The sequence below is a fragment of the Sabethes cyaneus genome, chromosome 3 (assembly GCF_943734655.1).
Source record: "Sabethes cyaneus chromosome 3, idSabCyanKW18_F2, whole genome shotgun sequence".
Classification (NCBI taxonomy): Eukaryota; Metazoa; Arthropoda; class Insecta; order Diptera; family Culicidae; genus Sabethes; species Sabethes cyaneus.
The window spans coordinates 211817148-211837541 of record NC_071355.1 but is presented as its reverse complement, the minus strand read 5'-3'; the positions used below and the strand labels follow the sequence as shown (position 1 = coordinate 211837541).

Here is a 20394-nt window from a genome sequence, read left to right as displayed (position 1 = left end):
TACCAATTTTAAACCAATCCTCGGTCAACTTCCTTCTATGATGAGCTGCTGACGTGCCGTTCTTCGATTTTTAGAAGTTGCTTTATTTACCTACTCTGTCTTGTCTTATGGTGGGCAGCTAACAACACACAAACGTACGAAGCTACACGTAGGTAAATCGTCTTGAAGAGGGTGCCCTCGCAAATCTCGTCGAATCAGCTGCTCTGCTCCTATTATGCAGACATGCACGCTCGTCGGTCGTATTCGGCCGGGCCGAACTGCCGGGAATGAGTAAGAGATCATTTGCACAGCAGCCAGCCAGCGCCGTAATGATCGCGGTCATGATCATCCCACCGAGCGTCGAGCAACTGTCCAAAACAACAACTGAAACTCATCACTACTGTGTACTGTGAGTGTGTGTTTGCGTGCGGATCTGTGATCTGTGATGATGAAGCGACGAAGACAATCAATCATATTTATGTCGTAGTTGTAACCGTATAGTATGTAGTGATGGTTGATGCTCGCATGCAGCTAAACTTGATTTACTGCGTAATCATGATGCGGGGTTGACTTGCGCTTGAGTGTACCACCAACTGCTGCTGCGGTGCTGCTCTATATTTAACGATCACGGTCAAACAAACCGAGAAGAGATTTGTCTCTGCGTCAGGTCAGTTAAGTTGGGCTTTCCTACAAGAAAAGAACTCACATGAAAGCGAAATCGTACCAACAACAGCAACAGCAACAACCCTCGCCGTGACAACAACCGGCTTAATCATCTTCGGCTATGTGCGACTGCTTGAGTAAGATTGATTGTCAGTCAAAGTCACAGATGTGAAATGTTGTTGTCGTTGTTGTTTTTTCGACTATCCTCTAAGTAAAACAAAACAGTTTTAGTGCTTGTGTGTTGTGTCTAAATAAAATGAGTATTTCAACCTATTCCCGGCAGGTACGATTTTAAATGGGATCATGTGATTTTTTGGTTTTGATTAAAACTTTTTGTTTTAAAAACGATGTTCCGTATCATTCACGTTTTCCGTTCAGGTTCATTGAGAATTTGTAAACCATTCTGAAAGTTTTGAAAATCATTAGGAAATACATTTAAATACACGCACTTTAACGCAATGAAAGGTTCTTCGCGTTCTGTTTGCGTATAATTTCCGATTGTACCGGACAGCCAGAAACAACATCAAGTGGTGCTGAACCATTGAACAATTATGCGATACGTTAAACAAACATTGCCTTTGCCGGTTGGTCGTACGATTAGAAACTGTCGATGTCTACATTCTGCATTCTATATTTAACGACTATGAACAACTGATTATTTTACTGCACGTTCTGGTTACAGTTTCGCCGATTGTTGGAGCAGGGAAATCGTGATCTAACCGGCCCGAACCGGTGCTCCAAGTGTTCGCCCGACTGTAGCGACTCCTGCAAGCTGCACCCCGTTCAGCAGGGGGAAGTGTCCTCGACGGAACCACCACTACCGGAGCCGTCCGTTAACGGCCACTCGCCGGAAAAGTCAGCCTACTTCGAAGCGGTTCAGCACTACATTTCGAACGTGGGCTGGGCGCTGCTCGAGATCAACTCGGAAGGTGTCATCGAATGTGCCACCGAGAACGTACTGGACGTGCTACACTACTCGCGCTCCGAGCTGCACGGCCAGTCCATCTATTCGTACCTGCATACTGGTGATCATTCAAAGCTGAGTCCTATTTTAAATAAGAATACGTTTGAGCTAAATTGGGAGCAAGATGAGGTAAGAGTTTCCGAAGTGAATACGTAGTTGATCGTTTTGGTTTGCGCTACAGATATTCACGCCCCCTCCTTTCCCGTGTATTTATTAACCGTAGATGTTTTATCAGACACCAAAGCGAACGATTCGGACGAAGATTCGCTGGCTGCTGAAGGCCCCGGAGAGTGCTAACGATACGATCGAGCAAAAGCAACAGCGTCCGGACAAGTATAAGGATCTGCTCATCATCTCTGCACCCGTTAAGGATGACACAGACACCGAGTCATCGTCGGTGCTTTGCCTAATCACACTACCAGAGGACGACCATCAGGGCGCCATCGAGAGCAACACTATGCCACAGACGCTCGACGAGCAATTGACGCTCAAACTTGATATGAGTGGTGACGTCATAGGTTTGTATCTAAGAAATTAAAATAGAATATGAACAATGACAAAAAATCTTTTTCTTGTAGATTTGGATGCCGCCACACTGAGAAAACAATTTGCAGGATACCTAACCAAAGAGACTGTACGGTCAATCCACGATCTCTGCCACTTTCAGGATCGACCTCGTTTGAACGAGCACCTTAACAATGTGATGAACGCGAACGGAACCGCTCAGGTTTCCTCCTACCGGTTGCGTCTGGGCGGACCGGACGTGTACGTGCACGTCAAGGCCCAGACGAGATTATTTCGCAACAACAAACCAAACGAACCGGATTTCATAATGGCCATCCATACGATCCTGAACGACAGTGAAGTGGCAATGGTGGAGTGTGGTTTGGCCGGTGGAGGCAATAATCCTTCGTCATCGTCTTCGTCCAGCCTGGCGATGCCCAGTGCCAGTAGTAGCGGTGGCAGCAGTTCAGCTCGCCAGCTACAACAAATCACCCAAGGAGTCAGCAACATGGGTGGCCCGTTAATGTCGAGTATACTGAACGGAGGAGGTAGCGGAGGTGGAACTGGTGTGCCCGGAGGGCTTCCAGGATCACTATCTTCGGTCGTGTCACCACGGAGTAATCCCAACTCGTCCCTGCTACCTTCGGATAGTTCAAACTTTTTCAGTTCGGATTTCGAATTCGAATTTCCACATTCCACGTTCGACATGGAGTCCGTCGGTGTTGGCTGGGACTCGCGGCCTGACTCACGGACGAGTGTAACTCCAGTCAGTACGCCTCGGCCACCTTCGGTGACGGCATACAGTCCCGCTGCAGCTCCCATGTGTCCCTCACCCTTAACTCCCTACCACGCAGGAAGCGCCGGAGGTCAACCATCACCGTCGAACAACAATAATAACAACAGTATGACCAATAACAACACCGGTCCCTTCGGAGGCAACTTTCCGTTTCCTTTCGATGATAAAGAGAAAATTCAGGATCAAATTCACCATCAGCAGCAGCAACAACAACAACAGCAACAGCAACAACAGCAGCAGCAACACCATCAGCACCAACAGCAGCAGCAGCAGCAGTCACAGCAACAACAGCAACACATGGCCTCACACGACTCAGAGCGATTACGTAATCTACTGACAACCAAACGACCTCACTCAAATGCCTCGTCCTCGTCTGGCTTGGATATGGATCATGACCATCGGAACCCGAATCGGATTCTGAAGGTAGGTGACAGTCTCTCTCACTCTCACTCTAGCTCTCGGTTTAGATACGGGTAGTGGGAATTTGTATAAAGCTTGGGAATGTAACCCCCATCCGAATTGTCTGACATTTTCCGCAAACCTAGCTACTAATGCTATGTAAATATAAATCTATGCTCTACCAGCAGTTATGAGAACATGTATAATAAACATACTTTGTAATTTGTAATTTATAAATGTAGTTAGTTTGAGAACAGTTTTCATGGGGACACAAGGAAATGTCTACTATTATGAGTAAAGATTAAATTGATAAAATGTGAAGCTGAACATGCTAGAATTCAATTTAAAAATGGATGTTGAACTCGATTTTTTTCAAACAAATAGGCCAAAACCGATATTTGGTCATTACTTAATATAGAACAGCGAGAATAGTTTGTTCTATCAAGATCACCAATAATGTTTTGAAGAGTTGAAATTGAACAGAAAAACTGTTCAAACAGTGCACCTAATCACTGAAAAATATGAAAAATTGAACACAATAAATGGAAACACCGCATAAAATAAAAAATAATTAAAGAAAAACTCATTGACAGAACATGAAAAGGGCAATAGTGATACAAAAGTAATGTAAAAATAACACCAAAATAATATACAACTGACATAAGAAGTACCCGTTATAATGACACAAAACTGATATATAAACGATATAAAAATGGTAAACCAACCCAACGCTAAAAACAACAGAAAAATGGCACTAATAGATACTAATGGATACTAATGATACAAAGAAATATAATAAAACCATAATTGACACAAAAATACGTTAAAGTTATGCAAGTTATAAAAAAATGGCACAAAAATATCACTAAAGAAATAAATGACCATTATGGAAATATGACAAAATATAATAAATACCATAAAAAATAGAAAAACAAATTTTCAAAATATTGTTTATAATACAAAAATGACATTAGAATGGTACAAAAACAACAAATATGACAAAGATGACACAAAAATAATACAAACACATCACAATAATGCGCCAAAAAAGGACAGGAAAAGACACAAAAATTACTAGCAAAAAATTACAATTAATACAAAAATGGCACCAAAATGTTTGAAAGATAACAGGAAAATGATTCTGCAAAAGTACGTGCCGTAACAAACGTGATTTTTTTTTGTTTTGTTGGTAGTAATTTGGAAAAGAGTTCTATAATTTTTGTGCTTTGTAAACTAAACACAGCTCAGTCTGTATTTCGTTTACAAAGCCCAAAAAAATAATAATACAACAAAAAAGTGAGGCCCTGGAACAGTGCTCAGAGAAATTAATACCCCTGCCAGAAGGCGAATGTAAAACGCATTCAGCGCATACAGTTTTACCCCTGGTATCTAGTATTCTTTTATCTGTCAGCCCATAGACATGACTACTGAACTGCTGACAGTGTAAGTGTTTCTCAGTTCGCTACTCTTCAAAACAATTCATTCATGGATTCCGGGTGCTGAATGATTGCTCGACTAACCTATCAGCCAATTTTCTTGCGCTGGACTTACCTTTGAGTCGTTTTAGACTAAAGTTGGGTGGTTTTGAACAGCACTATAATTGTTTCTCAATTTAATTTTTGCAACAAATTTAGGAGAGTGTTATAACTTCACCACAGTGAAGTTATATGTGACAACATTTTTCCGAATCTTAAAGTTTCACAATTAGCTTTATCAGAAGTAGATTTCATATTGAAGTGATCAAAATAAGCACATACAGATTTTGATAAAAGTCAACTTTTATCTATACCTTTACCCAAAAAAATCCTTTTTCATTACTTTCCCTTACCGTCCCTTCATCAATTGTAGAATTTTTGACAAGAATTTTTTCTATGGTGAATTGAGACCCCTCCTCTCTTTAGAAGGGGAATTATAACCCCTCTCACCTTTAAAAGGGGGGAGGCTTCCATACAAAAGAAATACAAATTTCCTCATAACTCGAGAACTAATCAAGCAAATGGAACCAAATTTGGCATGTGAAGGTTTTTGGAGGCAAGAATTTTTTCTATGGTGAATTAGGACCCCTCCCCACTTTAGGAGGGGGCTCCTATACAAAAGAAATACAAATTTCCTCATAACTCGAGAACTAATTAATCAAATGGAACCAAATTTGGCATGTGGGGGGTTTTGGAGGAGCAATGGGGAGTTGTTTTCTACTTTACTGTGAGGAAAATTTTTATACAATCCCCAAAAACTTGCAAAACTCAAGATTGCAAAGTGACAAAGATCATCCGAGATTCACGATTTATGTACAACACAGTTTAATTTGTGGCAATACGAAGTTTGTCGGGTTAGCTAGTAATTGATAAAAGACACCGACATAATTAAGATGAAATTATGATAAAAGCCCATAAAATTGCTTAATTTCAACAAGAGAAAATCAAGAAAAATTATAGTAAAAATCTAACATAGAAATCTTATACTAAACTAAGATAAGATTAAAATTACTAAGTAGAAATAACTCATACAAAATCGAAAATTATTTGAGATGAATAGTTGAATAAGTGCGCTATCATTATTATTAAAATATACCACGATGGTCACTTCACGCTACTCGTGGTATGTTTCACCGTGCCTTGTTAAGAATTTATTCAACCATGAAATCGTCGGAAACATGATGGGTGACTTAGTATTTAGGTTAATAGAAACCTTAAAGTAGTAATGTAGACAAATATCGATAACTTCCTCACTAAAAAACTTCGGGTAATTCATGAATTTAGACCCCTTCTCTCGTCCAACAAAAATTCTACTTTTCACCCTCACTTCCCCTGCAAAAGCACTTCTATTTACAACTGGAGCCTGGCATATTTTGTATATTTTTTTAGGGCTTACTAAATTCCGAAGAAGATAAGGATAATAGTGGAAGTAAATTAAGTACTACTACGACGGGACTCTCGCACCGTTTACCTCAGTCAGTTAGGCTCCATCAGGGTAGTGGTGGTAGTGGCTTGGGGGGCAGTCGCCCGGGCGGCACCGAGACCAAATCCGGTAGCAATAACATGCTGTTACAGGTACGCGTGCAAAAACAAAAACAAAATCTTTCCTATTTCTTTCTGCTCTTCTTTTTTTTTGGCTGAAATAGATTTTAGTTTCCTTTGGTACTTTCGGTTGATAACATTTTCAGTTTCATTTTCCTGTTTTCGTTACACTTTGGTTGGTCTTTGAGCCCCCTTTAGCTGCTACTGTTTATTCAAACGAACACTTTTTAGTTCTTGTTGTACAGTGTTGGGTGCACTTTTCTAAGTAGAAAAATTGGTTAAAATAATTCATTTTAGTACAAAAGTGTTTTTAATTGACTGAGTAGTAAATTCGTGATTTAAACGTTTAGTAGACGTTAGTTGACGTAGTTCGAGTTACCAAGAAAACTAAAATTATTCCTTTGCTTTCTAGCTACTCAACGAAAAAAGTGATGATGACGATACAGAATCGCGAAATCGGCCGACGAGTGAGCTGCTGAGGCAGCTGCAGAAAGTGAAGGTAAGTGGAAACAACAAACTATTGCTTTTATTTCATCCGAAATTTTTTCATGCATTCCTTGTCGTCTTCACAGGATGAACCCAAGGAACACCCGGCTCCATTGAACAACGAGGAACTAATCCAGATGCTTCGCCTACAGGGAAACGATCGCAAGCGCCCGTCGAACGAACCGGACGAGGGCGCTGCTGCGAAGCGCCCCGATGACAAACCGTCCAAATTGCGCGAGAAAAACAAAATGTTAGCCTCGCTACTGGCCAACCCGGCCAAGGCACCGACACCGCTGCTGCCCGGTCACCTGCCCCTGAACCGTATCATCCCCGATATACCCATCAGTAACGTGGCCCGGCAGATGCCTCCGGTCACCAGTTCGACGCCACCGAATCAAACCATCAACAACAACAACCTGACCACAAACAACAACAATCTGAAGCAAGTACAACAGATGAGCCATCAGCTACGGATGCAGCAGCAGCAACAACAGCAGATGCGCAAATCAGCTATGCCTTCACAATCACAACAGCCACCTACTTCATCCGATATCTACCTCAACCATCAGCAGCATGTGCAGGCTTTGCTTCAGCAGCAAATGGTTGCTGCCCAGCAGCGCCAGCCAAACTACTCGCCAGCGATCCAGGACTCGGGCATCGGTTCCGTCGGCAGTGGTCCGTTCGCCTCTTCAGCTTCGTCGACCACCAGCCAGCCGACGCCCGAATGGGATCCGGAGTTGAACGAAATACTTAACCATGTAATCGACATCGCTCCAGAGGGCAACTTTGGCGATAACGAACTCAATAGTCTTTTAGGTAAGTTTCGATTCGAGACTAACACAATAAGAAACTAAATGAATGGCCGTCCGATTACAGGTATAAGTTCCATCGAGTCATCCACATCCGCAACTCCATCCCAATCTAGCCAGCAAGACATTCAGGAAAAGTTAGCAATCAATGCAATCCAGAAGTCGCTGATGCAGATCGAAAACGTAACCTCTCCCATACAGTACAGCGGCAGTCCGCCAGCGTATCCGATGCACGGAATGGGACCGGGTGGCTCACCCATGTCTCAACAGCAGCAGCAGCAACAGCAGCAGCAGCAGCAACAGCAACAACAACAGCAGCAAGGTCCGGGAACGCCAACGACTGCTAACCCTTCGAACTTTACCCCGCCTCCAGTATATACGCCACGCACGAGAATGTCCGGTCCAGGGCCCGGCGTTGGGCAAATAGGAAACGGTGCACCTGGAGCAAATGCATTGGCCATTCAAAAACTGCAAGCCCAGCAGCAGCAGCAGCGTGAGCGATTGCATCAAGAGCATCAGCGACAGAGACTCCTGCAGCAGCAAAAGCAACAGCAAATGGTTGTGCCGGTGAATGCCACAGCTAATGCAGATATTAACCGTGAGTGTACAATCAGCAGGATTGCGAAAGCCTCATGTTTACTAATGATGGTTTCTATTTCAGTGGGTTTAACACCCGGCATGCAAAACATCGAGTCGTTGCTCAACAATACCGTTGCGCCGAATGTTTCGTTAACGCGAGCAGGCAGCGTACCGGACTCTCAGCTTAGTCCAGGTTTCTCGCCAAGTCAGCTGATGCAACAGCAGCTAAGTCCGAGCCAACGGACGCAACTTAGTCCACAGCAACCAGGTCAATATCCTTCAAAATTAAACCGAATCTTTCTCGTTAAAGATAAATGAAACTGTTTTGTAGGTTTTCAAGGTAATCCGTTTACCAGCAACCCCGGTCATCGGATGTCGCCGCAGCAGCAGCAGCAACTGGTAGCTAGCTTCCAGCAAAGTAGTGCCGGCAGTCAACAGCTATCCCCGCGTCAACCCCAATTCAGCAGTGCCCAACAGGTGCCCCAACCTAATGCAGCGGCATTACAGCAGCAGCAACAGCAGTGGCAGCAGAATGCCAATGCTCGCCTCTCCATCCAACAGCAGAATCCTATGCTTAATGCTCAACTATCGGTAGGTTTCGCCGGATCATTCCATCATTTCCAAACTCAACTTTCTAACGTTCTTTTTTAGACGGTGCCGGGTTTCAATCCAGCCGCCGCCAACCGACAATTTGTGGCTCCACAGAGACAGCGATCGCTCAACTCGCCGGGAACTCCACGGCAAAGCTCGTTCGGTGGGACGGTAGACGGAGGGTTCCCCGGACCACCGAGTCCCTCGCAAGCCAACACAGCGTCCGGACCCAACTTCGGTAACCCGGTCTTCGCCAGCCAGCAGATGAGGCTCCAGAGACAGGGTAGTGTTCCTCCCCAAGCCACCCAGCATCTTCCAGGTACGTTTTAAATGAAACACACACACTCACAGACTGCCAATCCTAATACAAACGCTTCCAATCCACGCTTCTGGGAATGATATAAACTAGCGTAACCAACTAGGTTAGGAAAGAACGATTTTGAATGGAGGGTGTCTTGGAGAAACGAAACAATTTTATCTCATATTGGCCAAATTTTCAAATTTAATAAAAAAAATAATAAGGAGCTCCTCCCACTCTTTACTAATCGCTTCCTAGCAGTGCGAAGTAAAGAGTGCGGTTAGCAATAAATTAGATTTAGAAAATGATTCGTCCACATAAACACACACACATACATTCAAAACATCCACGGGCTCTATGGCCGAAATCATTCGATTCGAGAGGATTCGTACGAACTAGGTTTAAATCGGCTGTTTCCACTACACACAGGATCGCCACGTCCCTCGTACGGCGGACATGGACCCAATCCAGATGCTAGTGGCTATGGGATGATGTTCAGCAATGCCGCCATGCAGCAGCACACGGCGGGCTCACCAGGCGATTTCTTCAATCGCAGCCAAACTGGTAAGCAGTACCCACCAAAAGCAACACCCCACACACCCATCTCCACCCACGAAACAGAACGCATCTCATCTCCTTCATATAAATATGTCTCTTGCTCAAGTTTTAAGCGCATCGAACCATTGCCATTGCCTCAATATCATGCATATATTCTACTCCGCTCGAAACAACATTTCACCATCACTAATCATCCCCCTGTACCGAGAACATACTCTACCTGTAAATGTGCTGTACCACTATCTGTTTGTATATGTGTTCGTACAATCTAACCCGCGGGTCGACGCTGGGCACCTTTTGGCCTCCGCGTGAAAGCAACTTTGGGAGCAATCAAATCAATTTGGCCATTTCACCTATACTGAATGTATTCTTCTGTATCTTTTTTTGTCTGGGAAAATTCGAAATTTTTAGCAGCTAACCTACCTTCCTTGGCTTTGTCATAACAGACCCGCTTGTACATAACCTTTCCGCCAGTGCACAACAACTTAACCCGAAAAAACATCGGCTGTAAATTTATAAACAATCACCATAACGACCGGAATTTCTGCACAGATAGAAGAGAAACCCCGACATTTGTTCTTGTTGCAGGTGCCAACGGTGGTGGTGGTGGGCTGAACACGTCCGAGCATGTCCGGCAGGAGCTGCGAGCGGTCGTTAGTGTTCGCGCGCAGAACGCGGCTAGCGGCGGTGTTGGTGGAGCGGGCGGCCTGCGAACACCGCAAAGTCCGATCGGCATGTCGCCCATGGGAGGCGTTAGCGGGGGCATACAGGGACCTGGAAGTGTGACAGGAGCTGTCACTGGTGGCGGAAGCACCCCCGGCGGTGGACCGAGCATTTCCGTGCTCAGTCCCGGAATGGGGGGCATCACAGGGAATCTAGTTAGTAGTGGTGGTGGTGGAGGAGGAGGAGGAGGTACAGGAGGAGGAAGTAGTACGGCAGGAGGAGGAAGTGGAAACGGCTCTGGAAACGGAGCAGACGGTATGCAGACATCACAGTTACCAGGTACGTCATCGTTACTCAACACACCAGGCGACATGGATCCGTCAATGCTATTCAATTTTCACCTCGCGCCGAAAGGTTAGTGTTTGTTTGTCTGCAACACATATTGTATTGTTTCGCACCATTCACCATTGTCACTTGACACCACCCACCCGTGATAACAACGGTCGTTACTGAAAGCAGCTGGATTCGATCCCTGCATTTTCCCCCCGTTGACGCACCAACTAACCCTAACTTCATCCCTAATCTGGTGTTTTCTTTCTCTTTCTCTCTTCTCTGTTTTCTTTACTATCTTCGTATAAACGGTGTCCTTTGCGATACCTTTTGTCGCAAATGATTCTTTCATTTTGAAAATTTCTTCTTACACTGTGACGAACCACCATTTTGCTATTGGAAGAAATCGGTGGATCTGTATTAGGTAGTAAATTACTAGCTTCTAGCGAATGGCCATCGGTAGCCGACGAAAACGAGAACCCTATCAAGAGGGTAAGAAATTGGCATTTAGAACAATGTAGAATCAAGTATTTAATCTAGAAAAATCACATCAATCAGTTCGCTTGAAGTTGTTATCCTTTAGTTCGGTATGTTCGTTGTGCCCCCCACAGAAGAAGAAAAATGTTGGAGTAGAAGATCGATTCCTTTATGATTTTGCCTGTAATAAAACTCAAAAGTGAGTTTTATGTGCACTGCATTGTCTAGTACACCATTAGATTGTTATCCGAAAATTTAGTAAATGTATGTGAGTTTTTCTAAAAAACTTCACACGCTTCGTTCAGATACCTGAACCGATCTGAGTGCTCATATTTTAATGTTGAAAAGTTGAAAAAGGAAAGTAGTGCCACTGCTAGGGGGATTGATCAATCGGTGTAAAACTGTATTGGGAGTTCATTGTGGGGACGAAACGAACAATTTTGTCAATTTCGGTTGATATCGCTGATTGCCGATTGCATGTTTTCGATTTTCTTGGTCACTTGAGCTAGAATGACCCATATTCCGAATTCGTTTATTAACATGGAGCTGGTTGACTTGCACGAGGTTCAATCGTTCAAGTGCGTTTGAAGTGTTCATAACTAAACCAAGAATTCAACCCGGTTAACGCAATTTTAACGTAATTTTAAGCAGCCTATAAGCGGATCGCTGGTAGTTTTATCTTATTATAAGCGATGGCTTGACTAAGTGGGGAATATCAACATACCAATCTTATTCTTTAGTTCTTCAAGCTGTTTCCACTAAAAGTTACTGTTATTAAGCCAAACTTCCGATTTTTTATATTAAAAACTCAGGCGCTGAAACTACTTTTAATCAGCCCGAACGTATTTCAATCACCAGGTGCTTTCTTAAGCAGTCCTAAATTTCACTGATGTATTGCAAACTTGTCCCAAATTAGCACTGTTATAAGCTTGTCTACTACAATATCGTATGTGAAAATTGAGCGCTTGACTTTTAAAAAACGGTAATTAATGCTTTAAGTAGCGAGGTTGTGATCCTTTTTAGCAGTTGCGACTTCCGTGGTGGGAGAATCGCCATCAGTAGTTGAAAAATGCAAGTTGTATGACAACAATTTTTAATTCATCATATTTCTTGTCTAAAACACAGTAAATTGTGTTTGCATGAATTACATCTATGGTTAAGTGATTCAGGATGTTGTTCTTATCAAAGGATTCTGAATATATGAACGAAATGATGCATTTTAGGCTGCCGAAGGCTGGGATCGCGACAGAAACCCAATTATAACTCGCAAACCATATAGCGTAAATACTTCGTATCTTCGGCAAAGTTTAATGAAATTTATAATTCTATAACTTTGCTGGATTCATGAACCTGTTATCTAGCTCCTACAAAAAGTTATTATTTTTTTGAAGTGTGATATCCCTTTAATACCTCATTGTATGAAAAAATCAAAACATGCAAAATAGTATTTTAAGAAACTTCTCCGAAGACACCTAAGCTCACAATGTCAGAAAAAGGCGAGAAAAGTCCTTTGACCGTCTTTCTTCAGAATGGTCCCACTGTGCCTGTGCCTGTGAACAGTTAGACCTCTCAAGAATGGTTGGTGTAAGATCGCCACAGCTATTATGGAATTCGCGACGACACCGCTAGGATTAGAGCTTTCGATCAGTCGTAATGATTGGTATAATGTCAATGGGTTGCAATATTGGTAAAGATATACCATACCTGAGAGCAGAGCCACTGTTTAGGCCGGCAAACCCGTGCGGTGGAACGGAGCCTCGCGCTTCGTAATGACTGAAAAAATGTTGAAAATTCTAGTAGCTTCACAATTGGCTGTTAAGAAATATTTGCATGATTCCCATTGTTTCCTTCCTGTTTTATATAAATGTAGAGTGTAAAGTGTTAAGAAAACATTGATGAAATTAGGCCTCGCTGCTTTGGAATGTGTCGTTACATAATGTGCCAAACCGTGCCGATTGTTTACAGAAGCTTCGATCAAATGGGCACTTCAGATCCGCATGGTATTCTGTCAGTTTTCATACAGAAAATAAACAGCAATATAATGTCCGAGCTAATCAACATTTTTCAAGCCATTTCACTTTGTGACATAACCCGGAGAATTGGCGGAAAGTCGGAGAATTGGCCGATACCTAAAGGCATACCTAAGGCAGATACAAAAGAACAAGCAATGCAAAAAGCTTTCAGACCAATAACCCTGACATAAACGCATTCACAAGTTGATGGAGCAAATCGCGGATAACTATATCCGCAATGAGTTTTTAATGAAAGCTCCGTTGCATGGAAATCAACATGTATACCAATACGGTAAATCTACGGTAACTGCACTGCACCGCGTTGTGGTGTTAATTGAAAAATCATTCAAATATCAACAGATGACACTTTGCGTTTTCCTAGATATTGAAGGCGCTTTTCGATAACGCTTCCTTCGCTTTAATTTTTACCACTCTCTTTCGAAACAGAATCGACTACGAGCTAGATTCAAGTCATGCTTTCAAGTAGAGAAATCACAGGTTCGTTGCGAGATATATCGGTCACGATTTCGGTTATGCAAGCAAGTCTCGCCCTTGCTTTGGTTTGATCACTGGTGACCAGTGGTGGGTGACGCATTTCTTCACAATCTATCACAGTTTGGTTACGAGACTATTACCTACACCGTGTTGTGATGTTTACTAGAGGGGCTTAATATAAACCCCACAAAAACAGTTGACCATTCACTAAGCGCAGGACATACACTGTTATTCCCCCTATACTAGTTTGTGTCAGACTGAGCTTCAGTAATGAAATCAAACTCCTCGGAATAATTCTGCCTTAAACCTGAACTTGACTGCCCACCTAGATTATGCTGTTAACAAAGCATCTCGTTGAAAATATAGGGTTATAGACTAAACAGTTAAACAGTGAGCTGCACCCAATCAGGGGACTCCTAACCTAACTGGACATAGTCCCGCTCTTCATCATTTAAAGAATATTGGATGATACAGACACCTGCCACTTTTGCAATTTTGAACTTGACCAAACTCGTGACTTTAGTTATGACCTTGAAATGCGGTCAGGCATATATTAATATTTATTTTGAAACGATGATTCTACAATTGATGAAGGGACGGTAAGGGAAAGTAATGATGAAGGATTTTTTCGGGAATGAAGGGGAAGGGTGGAAAGGAGGGGGGGGGGGGGGTAATAGGTAGCTATAGAACTTGAAAGTTCAACGCATCTGCTCTGTAATTGCGGGGCTCTTAACTTATCTATGCGTAACTTCTTCGGAAGTTTGGTTCTTACTCCTTATCGAGTGTAGAGCCCAAATCCTAAAAGGTCATTGATTTTATTAACCATGTAGAAGCAGTAGAGCAGCCACGACGGCGTGACTAAATTGGAGGGAAGCTGTGAGTGATGAGACGCCTGGGATCCTAAAGCCAAACAGGTCAAAACCAAATTGGACAGAGCCTTCTTGGTACCATATAAGCAACCGAAGTTCTAGTCTGCTAGCTAAGATAACCTAGATAACACAAGATCGTAATAGTTCACATTAAATCGTATGCATATGAATTTTACATTGGAATTGTATAATTATTAGAGTATGTCACAACAAAGTGAACAATAAGTAGTTTAACTGTCGTGCGTGTCCTCATATACAACTCATGATTGTGAATTATAAAGCAGTATAGATGATCGTAATATTAAGTTAAATCTTCATCATATATTGTGGAGTATTAAGTTGCGTGTCCTAAAAACCGCTGTATAGAGCGCAGGAAAGAATTACAAATTACTGTTAAAATTTTCGCACGCATATTGCATCCACTTTGGTACTTATATGTTCTTATGTGGTGTGAAATATAACTTCTTCATTAAGATTTGATTTCTTTTTGTCAGTTGCAATTGAGATATACAAACCAAATTGTTTGCTGAGAAGATGAGGTTTAAATTAACCTTTATTATGTCACAGGCAAGCAGACATAACACTCATTCTCCTATTCTGTGACGCTTCTCGACGAAAGGTGAGGAATGCCCCATAAAAAATAGTGTTCGAGGGACATTCCTGCTGAAGTTAATATTTGGGAATGTTGATCATAGATGGTGCTAGTGTTTAGGCAAAATGTGCGTGACGATAATGTTGGTAGATTTTTCGTCCAAGAGTTATGTCTGTTTGTATGTGGTTATACTATAACAAAGGTTTAGAAGTGGGTCGACAAACATGAAGTTGAAGCTGTTTACTACAAAACTTGTTTGAAAGGTCTATCACCTTATAGATTGAACTGTTTTTGAATTCGAAAAATTACCTGACATGATTTCCTCCGGAACCGCTTAACCGAACCGCACGTCATAAGGATGTCAGACGACAGAGAATGGTTCTTGACAATGAAACGCCTGAAACTAGGGGAAGAAGTCGACTTGGCTGTTGAGAATTCTACACTCCTTAATGATTCTACCTGTAAATAGGTCGAATTTACTTAAAGCTAGGTTGAAACTACTCAAAATGCTCTTATAGTGTACAAACTCAGATTTTGAGTAGTTTTTCAACCAAAAAATTGGTAGTAGGAACTTAAAAGTGCGTTATTTGTCATAGAGAATAATTCAGTTATCGGTAGCAAGTAGCCAAAATTCATTGACATTTTTACCCAAAGTTTAAGTTTGTACACTTTAAGGGCATTTTGCGTAGTTTCAACTTAGCTTTAGCTAAATCCGACCTATTTACAACTAGAATCATTTAAGAGTGTAATATGTATCCAATATGTTTTCTAGAAAACTCATTAATATACCTTTTGTTGGTATTAAATTATTAAAATCTGTGCAATGGTTAAAGCCGCTTAGTTGGTTTCGAGATGCGATGCTGGTCTAACAAGCCAGTAGTCGTATGATCGAAGCTCGGCCAGGCGGTGCTGCTAGATAGAGTCAGTAGGATTTTTTCACTAGCTCCGTAACTGCCCTGTACTCTAATAGCCGGCCGTGAAGGCTATCGATAAGGAAGGGTCAAGTCTTAGAAAGACGTTCAAACCAATGGTTCAATGGTTCAAATGTTGGAATCGAGCCCTTTTCGCATCGACATGCGATGAAAAATCGAAGGAAAGAGGACAAATCAAGTGAAAGGATATGACTTCGACTGAGGTTATATTCGCAACCGAATATTTTCGAAGCTAAGAACAAATTGTTTTAAATGAAAGGTAAGGAAGATTTACAATCGTAGGACCGATTGTACCACTACGGAAGGTGACTTCGTTGATGATTAAAAACCAATTGTGCAAAAAATACATTTTATTGGTTAGTCCCAGGATTTAATAACCCATATGTTATATGGAGACGACCTGCAGATGAATCCATCTGCGACTTGGCTTACCGCGCTCGTGCATTCTAGCTATGAATGACCTTGACCACTCTTCCTTTCATACACTCATTTCTTTACTGAGCGGACCACTTGTTCCCACGCGCCGCCCATATGTGGTGCACCAGTGGAGTTAAATTTTTTCTTTCATTCAACACAGTGAGTTTCCCCATAGTGAATTTTAGTAGCTGGCTTTTTACCTAAAAACCTCAGAATAGACGCTAGATGCATTTAACTACTATGAAAAAATTCATTTAGTTTTCAATTTTTGACGAAAAATCTGTTTGCACTTGATTCGAAGGCTAACATGGCTTCTGTTGATGTTCCTGTTCAATAAGTGGACATAACTAAGTTTGAAACAATTCCCGATACAATTTCTGTTAGCTGCTAAATAGTTCAAACATTTGTGTTGCCTCGGACCGAATGCAATTCCATCTTTAGTTTTCGGCAATCTGTCGTGCCAAATATATCTATGCCAAACAATTGTTCGATTATGACAAATTTTCGACGATATGGATTACCCGCATTACGAACTTCTCGAGTTTCCTCAAGGGAGCAACATGTGACCTCTCCTATTTGTGTTGTTTTTCAACTATATTGTTTTGCTGCTTGAAGTTGTATGCAAGGTACACTAATAATTTGAAATACTTACTTACTTACTTTAGTGGCATCGGTCCGTTACCGATCCTGCACCGAACAAATTATGGTTCTCCAGTACCGTCGGTCCTGGGGTGCCGTTCTCCAATCCCCACAAACACCAATTGAACGTGCATCGTCTTCGACAGCGAACACTCATCGGGTGCGGGGTCTGCCTCGGAGTCTACGGCCTCTTTCTGGTTCTCTGCTGAAAATAGTTTTGGCTACTCTTTCGTCGGGCATTCTGGTCACGTGTCCAGCCCACCGCAGCCTGCCACATTGCACTACCTTCACTATATCAGCATATTTGTATACTTGGTACAGTTCGTGATTCATGCGTCTGCGCCATATTCCATTTTCCATTTTGCCACCATCGCATTTGATCGCAGAATGTTACGCTCTAAAACCCCAAGCACTCGCCGATCAGCTTCCTTTAGCGTCCATGATTCGTGCCCGTAAAGGGCCACCGGGAAGATTAGTGTTCTGTAGAGGGCCAGTTTTCTGCGAATTTCCAAACTACGGGACTTCAGCTGGCTACGTAATCTGTAGAAAGCTCGATTCGCGGCTGCAACTCGTCGTTTCACTTCGCGGCTTACGCCGTTGTCACATGTAACGAGTGTACCAAGGCCCCACTACTTCATATCGTTCCCCATCTAACTCCACCTCGGCACCAACACCACTTGGGCTTCTACGTTACCTACCAGCAATCATGTACTTCGTTTTGGCGGTGTTAATGGTAAGTCCCAATCTCGCCGTTTCCCTTTTAAAAGACTTGAAGGCTTCTTCCACTGCTCTGCGGTTGATTCCGATGATATCTACGTCATCCGCAAAACCAAGAAGCATGTGGGATTTCGTGATGATAGTTCCATTCCTTTCCACGTTTGCCCTTCGTAATGCACCTTCCAATGCAATGTTGAATAGCAGGTTAGAGAGTGCATCCCCTTGCTTCAGTCCATCCAACGTCACGAAGGCAGCTGAGGTCTCACCCGCTATTTTAACACATGATTTCGATCCGTTCAGCGTCGCACGAATCAGCGTAACTAGTTTCGTCGGAAAACCATGTTCTAGCATTATCCGCCACAGTTCATTTCGTTTAACTGAATCGTATGCCGCTTTAAAGTCCACAAACAGATGGCGTGTCTGCAAGTTGTACTCCCGGAACTTGTCTAGCAACTGACGCTGGGTAAACATCCGATCCGTCGTAGAGCGACCCTCGCGAAAACCAGCTTGATACTCGTCGACGAAGGACTCCGCTAACGGTCTCAATCTGCAGAACAGGATACGGGAAAGTACCTTGTAGGCAGGCTCGATAGTTTTTACACTCCAGTCGATGTTCATTTTCGAAAATTGGGCAAATGAGGCCATCCAACCACTCCTCCGGCATTTGTTCGTTCTCCCAGATCCTGACAATGATCCGGTGGATTGCTTCGTACAACCGCTAGCTCCCCGCTTTTGGAAGTTCAGCCGGGATACCGTCCTTCCCAGCAGCCTTACCGGTTTTCAGCTCACTGATTGCCTTTTAACCTCCTCCTGTGTTGGTGGCTCCACAGCTTGAACATCGCTTACAATTCCTATCCTGTCCCTGCTGATCTCCGCATTTACCTCTCCATTCAACAGTGTCTGGAAGTGCTCCTTCCACCTGGCTGCTACCGCCGTTTTGTCGGTAAGCAGCTTGCCAGCACTATCATTGCACATCACAGGCATGGCAAAATTCCTGCATCTCACCGTTTTATAGAAACTCCGTGTTGCTGGCGTATCACTCCTTCGCGCCGGCGTGCACGTGCTCCTCGTACTCGCATTTCTTTAGACGATGGATTCTTTTTCCCGCAGCTCTAGTCTCTCTGTACCTCTTTCTGTTTTGACGCGTTGCCGCAGTGAGCATGCGACTCCTGGCCTGGTTCTTTTCATCTGTCATTCTCTGGCATTCGGCATCAAACCAGCTGTTACGCTATTTTCCACGCGGCGTGCCTACCACCTCTCTCGCAGCCGTTTCGATGGCACCATGGATGTTCCTCCACAGCTTATTTATATCTTCTCCTTCTACCTGCTGTTCTGCGATTCGTTGGTCAAGCTTCGTAGCGTACTCCACTGCTACGCCGTCTGCCGTTAACCGCTGGATGTTGCAACGCAGCGTTCTATCAGTGTGAGCTTTCGCCGTGTTCGACAGCCTTGCGCGAATCTTACTCACTACGAGATAGTGGTCAGAATCGATATTTGGTCACCGAAAAGACCGTACATCGATAACATCCGAAAAGTACCGACCGTCAATCAAGACATGATCGATCTGAGAGCTAGAGTCTCCATTCGGATGCCTCCAGGTGCGTTTCCGAATATTCAAACGTGGAAAGTAGGTGCTACAGATGGCCATTCCTCTGGCCGCGGCAAAATATATGAGGCTCAGACCGTTATCATTGGTCGACAGATGAAGACTATGTCTTCCAATGACTGGACGGAAGAATTCCTCCCTCCCGATCTGCGCATTTGCATCTCCAACGATGATTTTCACGTCGTGTTTTGGGCGCTCTCCATAGGTCCTCTCAAGCCTGTCGTAAAACTCGTCCTTAGCATCATCGGATTTACCATTTGTCGGTGCGTATGAGTTGATTAGGCTGTAGTTGAAGAATTTGCCCTTGATTCTCAACACGCATAAACGGTCGTCTGCGGGCCTCCACCGGATAACTCGTTGCTTTTGTTTTCCCAACACTACGAAACCGACTCCATGTTCTGCTTTTTTACCGCCACTGTAGTAGATGTGGTACTTGAAAGAAGTGCCTTGCAATAGGGTCTACTGCACGGAACTCCCTTTCTCCGGAATTTGTCCAGTCCGAGTTGATGCAGCTCTCGAGCAAGCGAGCAAGCCCGTGCCGGTTCATGGAGAGTTTGGACATTCCAGGTATCAAGTTTCCAATCATTATCCCTTAATCGTTTCCTTGTACCTTGCCGTGTCCTATACCGATTGTTCCGTCCTGAATTTCTTTCTCCGTTATTCGTGGTCATTGAGTTTTCGGTATACTACCTCACCGAGGTCGCAATACCTACAACCCGCTGATGGGTCTGTTATCTTAGGTATAGTTGCGGGATACAGCATTTCATATTCAGCCGCCCGTTTCGAGACAGACGCTGTGTGAGCCGCCCCTCACATGGAGAACAGCCGCTCTAGTTCGCACCTCCTAGCTTAGCTGCTTCAGTAAGTACATGAAGCATTTCCGGGTAAGGCCATCGACCGTCATCATTTGACTTAGATCTGCGTGGAGGCGCTGCTAGGTGGGAGCTTGAGAGAGCCAGAGCTATATTTGACGCTCCTTCCAGGTAACTCTCTCCATTTTAT

The 20394-nt window shown here is 43.4% G+C and overlaps 1 protein-coding gene across 11 annotated transcripts in view; it reads left to right on the top strand.

Annotated features, from left to right (window-relative positions):
- LOC128741304 (nuclear receptor coactivator 3) overlaps positions 1–20394 on the top strand; it is a 365971-nt gene that overhangs the window by 341981 nt on the left and 3596 nt on the right. For 7 of the 11 annotated variants that reach the window (XM_053837025.1, XM_053837024.1, XM_053837023.1 and 4 more), the window contains 11 exons: positions 1325–1735; positions 1830–2124; positions 2185–3329; positions 6735–6821; positions 6895–7624; positions 7685–8215; positions 8279–8464; positions 8528–8787; positions 8848–9106; positions 9515–9649; positions 10232–10720. In XM_053837025.1, the coding sequence (XP_053693000.1) occupies positions 1325–1735; positions 1830–2124; positions 2185–3329; positions 6735–6821; positions 6895–7624; positions 7685–8215; positions 8279–8464; positions 8528–8787; positions 8848–9106; positions 9515–9649; positions 10232–10720 (4528 nt within the window). The remainder of the gene's footprint in view (positions 1–1324; positions 1736–1829; positions 2125–2184; positions 3330–6734; positions 6822–6894; positions 7625–7684; positions 8216–8278; positions 8465–8527; positions 8788–8847; positions 9107–9514; positions 9650–10231; positions 10721–20394) is intronic. The other 4 variants (XM_053837028.1, XM_053837030.1, XM_053837031.1 and 1 more) reach the window with 4 other exon arrangements.